Raw genomic sequence first — 4,171 nt, forward strand, 5'->3', positions numbered from 1 at the left:
GTGATGACCCACTCCAGCCAGCATTCTGACTGCACCATCCTGTCCCTTCCAGATAGCCTTCAAGGGTAGCTCCATACTCCACTGCAGTAATCTAATCAAGGATGTAACCTGGGCATGTACCACAGTGGCAAGATCTTTGCTGCCCACAAAGGGCCACAGTTGGATCACCAGCTGAAACTACTGAAAGATACATCTGGCAGCTGCTGCTACCTCTTTATCCATTAAGAGGCCTGAGTCCAGCAGCACTCCCAAAGCTACTTCCTATGGAAATGCTGTCCTCTGGTGTATGTTGGAATCTGCAGTGTGCATAATTGGGCAGAATATACAGGGTGTCCTGCAGGGGGCATTGGAGGAGAGGTATATTTAGCTTACAAGAGCCTCTTGTGGCGCAGAGTGGTAAGGCAGCAGACATGCAGTCTGAAAGCTCTGCCCATGAGGCTGGGAGTTCGATCCCAGCAGCCGGCTCAAGGTTGACTCAGCCTTCCATCCTTCTGAGGTCAGTAAAATGAGTACCCAGCTTGCTGGGGGGTAAACGGTAATGACGGGGGAGAGAGAGACCTATCTAGCTAGGGGGAAGGCACTGGCAAACCACCCCGTATTGAGTCTGCCAAGAAAACGCTAGAGGGCGTCACCCCAAGGGTCAGACATGACCCGGTGCTTGCACAGGGGATACCTTTACCTTTACCTTTATATTTAGCTTAGATAGGGTAGGAACTTTCTGATGATTTTCAAATTATCTCCTCCAGTGTCCTGATTGGCTCAACAGGAGTCTTCCTATTTTTTGAGCATTCTTCCTCCCTGCTTCCCTCCAGAAGTGTTGTTGACAAACAAATGACTGCAGACAACAGCTAGCTAGATAGGTCTCTCTCTCAATAAAGAATTGTTCTGAATAAAAACCATTTTATTCTTTAAGCAGCACAGTCCCTGCATATTCAAATGCTGCCAACAATGAAGGCCTGTCAAGAACTCTGACCATTTGGAGTGCCTGACTAAGCATAAATGACTGTATAGATTTAAGTTAATATAGGCATAAATGCCTTCAAAGGTGCACAAAGGTGCACTGACCTGCAGGGCTGATGTTCATAAAACTGGTCACGTTTAATCCCCCACCATCTGCGGGAACCCGGATCTGGAAATCAGACCACCTCTGTGTGATGATTGCCTGTAAAATTATTGGATCTCAATCTGTTCACGATTGAATTTAGAATCCAAAGAACAGTGAGATAAGCAGAATACGAAATCTCAGTGTCATTATTTGCGGGGAGGAAATGTCAACAGCATCTATACAATGAATCACAACATCAACAAAGGTTCAGCTTCTCTGAAAGATCGGACAGATGAGACTTCTGAAAACAGATGGAGGTATTGTGTTCTATCTCTGTGCGAATGTCACTTTTGCTCCAGGTGCCACCTAGGAAAACCAGTAACCAGAGAGTTCTGCCTATTTGCATGAACCGACCACTGGTTTTTTTAATCAATTAAGTGCCATCTCTGAGCATTTTCAACACTGAGCCAGATGATACAAATCTGCCACCCACAGGAATAGAAGGAAGGCAGCTTCACTATGGAATGTGTTTGGGTTCGTGATATGGCCTCGGTACCCTCTTTGGTTATGACTTTCTATGCTGTTACTGCCAGTGCTGCTTATGTATTGGTCATCATGACCAATGGGTTTATCATCAAGGTGAATCTCTCTGATTGGTCTAAAGGAAGAAGCTGGATGCCAAGTGACGAGATCCTGTCCAGCCTTGTGCTGTCCAACCTTTGCCACTCCACCGCATTGATTACGAACTATTGTTGTTCGCTCCTCTTGGAAGAGTTCTACGGCACATTCTACGACGTGCAACGAATCACGATAGCCCTCGAGATGTCCACAAGCTTTGCGAGCTTCTGGTTCACGGCCTGGCTCAGTGTCTTCTACTGCATGAAGATTGTCAGCTTCAAGCAGCCTTGTTTGCTGAAGATGAAATTAAAGTTTCCCGGCCTTGTGCGTTGGCTCCTCCTTGGCTCCACCGTGCTTTCTTTGGGCGTCACGCTCCTGTTTCAGTGGAGTTTTAAGGTATCGTCACGTTGGATACCGGTCATGGGCTTAACCAATCAAACCACCTGTCTTCCCCCTGCCTCTAATTGTTCGTGCAGCTATGTAAGAGCCGTAATTCTCCGCACGTTCTCTATTTACAAGGTCCTCATCATTATCCTGGGCTGCTCCGTTCCACTGATGGTGGTGGCTTCCTCTTCGGTCCGGGTTCTCTGCTCCCTTTCCAGGCACACTCAAAAGCTGGAGCAAACTCTGCCTCCTTCCCAGTTGGAAGCTCACGTCAAGGCAGCCAAGGCTGTGCTGTCTCTCCTGCTGTGTTGCATCATCTCTTTTGTTTGTCAGACAGTAGTCATAGCGGAGATCTATGACACTTGGCATTATGAGTATTTTCTATGCCTGATGGTGCAGCTGGGGACCCTATGGGCCCAAAGCGCCATCCTCATCCGAAGCAATTCCAGACTGAAGCAAACGGCCGCACGCCTTCTTTCTTGCCCACTAGGACGACACAGAAAACGGAATGGACAAAGACCTGCAGCACTGCAGGAAGCACAAAGGCAAGATCCACAGAACGCTTCTGTAAGGGTGGGACTGGCATGAAAGAAACAGCACCGCATTGAGTACGGATTACCCTTTATTGGAGCTGCACTTTTTGTTAGGATCTGTCTGTCTGCCAGCTTCCTGCTGTGAACATTTGGTATTGTCATTTGCATGGTATCAAACTCCATTGGTCAGTGCCCCCTGTCATTGTGTGGTCATCTGTAAATGGGGGTAGGGAGAGCCTGGGAAGTGCATCTGTGGCAAAGGTTATGGCTCTCCTCTCACCATTTCCTCTATTAGTTGGATGCTGTTATGGGGAAGATGGGTAGTGGATTATACCGCCATTTCTTCTTCTTATTTTTATGTCTTGTTCCATATTTTAATGGGGTTTTATTGTTTGATTTTTAAAAAATGGACTATCTGTAAACCATCACAATAATAACAATAATAACAATAATAACAAGTCTAGCTGATTGTAACTGCCTCTATTACTTTGTATCTGTTAAGTATTCTTTGTTCTTTTGTGTAGTCTAATAGCTAATGTTCACTTGGGAAGATGGAGCCATGGGAGAGGGATCTGAGATGTTATTGGTGAGGCTGGTCTTGGGGCAGTCTTGCAAGAATAACGTAATATGCACCTGGGCGCAGGGCTAGTTCACATGATTTTCCCTGGGAACAAGGGAAATCCACCTTTTCCTAATTGGAGCATTTTTGTATACGTCTTCTGGTTTTACATTGATCAGTGTATTGCCTATCGATTTATTTTCAGCAAGAATAATTACGAGTTTCAGATCACTGCCTCAATAAACTGCTTTTGCTGGGAATGCCAAGTGTGTTCACTGAGAAAGTCGGTGGGGATCGGACACTTTTGAAATAAACTTCATTGGCACCAAATGCTGGCACTGATTGGCCAGTACCTGAGAGATCCCCAAAAACAAATCTGGTCCTCAAAGCCTCTTTTTGACTACTTTAAAATCCAGAAGGAAGAGGAATGAAGGGATAAGCATAGATGTAGCATTAAAAATTGCGCTGTAGGTAATGAGCAAGATGGATGGTTGACTCAGCATTTGGATCAACAGAGTGGGAGATCCAATAGAAGCAGGTTTCCTTAAAAATGTTCCAATTTATTCAGTGGCGATTACTAGCAGGGTCGTGTTCTTAGAACTGCATCCTAGAAGAAGAAGAAGAAGAGTTGGTTTTTATATGCCACTTTTCCCTACCCGAAGGAGGCTCAAAGCGGCTTATAGTGGCCTTCCCTTTCCTCTCCACACAACAGACACCCTGTGGGGTGGGTGAGGCTGAGAGAGCCCTGATATCACTGCTCAGTCAGAACAGTTTTATCAGTGCCGTGGCGAGCCCAAGGTCACGCAGCTGGTTGCATGTGGGGGAGTGCAGATTCGAACCTGGCATGCCAGATTAGAAGTCCGCACTCCTAACCACTACACCAAACTGGCTCTCAGCAATGCCAGATGTGAAGTCAGGAGGGAACTAGGTTTATGATGCAAGCGACAATCATGTTGTACCTTATTTCAGATGTTGCATGTATTCTCACCCTTCGAAAGATTTCTATGGCATGGAACAAAAGGGGCAAAATTT

At 46.1% G+C, this 4,171-nt stretch overlaps 1 protein-coding gene across 1 annotated transcript; it reads left to right on the plus strand.

The window, feature by feature from the left end:
* The first annotated feature begins 1,588 nt into the window (after positions 1-1,588).
* Positions 1,589-2,635, plus strand: LOC143841937 (taste receptor type 2 member 40-like). Its single transcript, XM_077346486.1, has one exon. The coding sequence runs from the start codon at positions 1,589-1,591 to the stop codon at positions 2,633-2,635; it is 1,047 nt and encodes a 348-aa protein (XP_077202601.1).
* Positions 2,636-4,171: the final 1,536 nt, after the last annotated feature.

Source organism: Paroedura picta, chromosome 7 (genome assembly GCF_049243985.1).
Source record: "Paroedura picta isolate Pp20150507F chromosome 7, Ppicta_v3.0, whole genome shotgun sequence".
Lineage (NCBI taxonomy): Eukaryota > Metazoa > Chordata > Lepidosauria > Squamata > Gekkonidae > Paroedura > Paroedura picta.

Coding starts and splice junctions, on each gene's coding strand:
- LOC143841937 (XM_077346486.1), top strand. CDS start 1,589: ATGGCCTCGGTACCCTCTTTGGTTATGACTTTCTATGCTGTTACTGCC.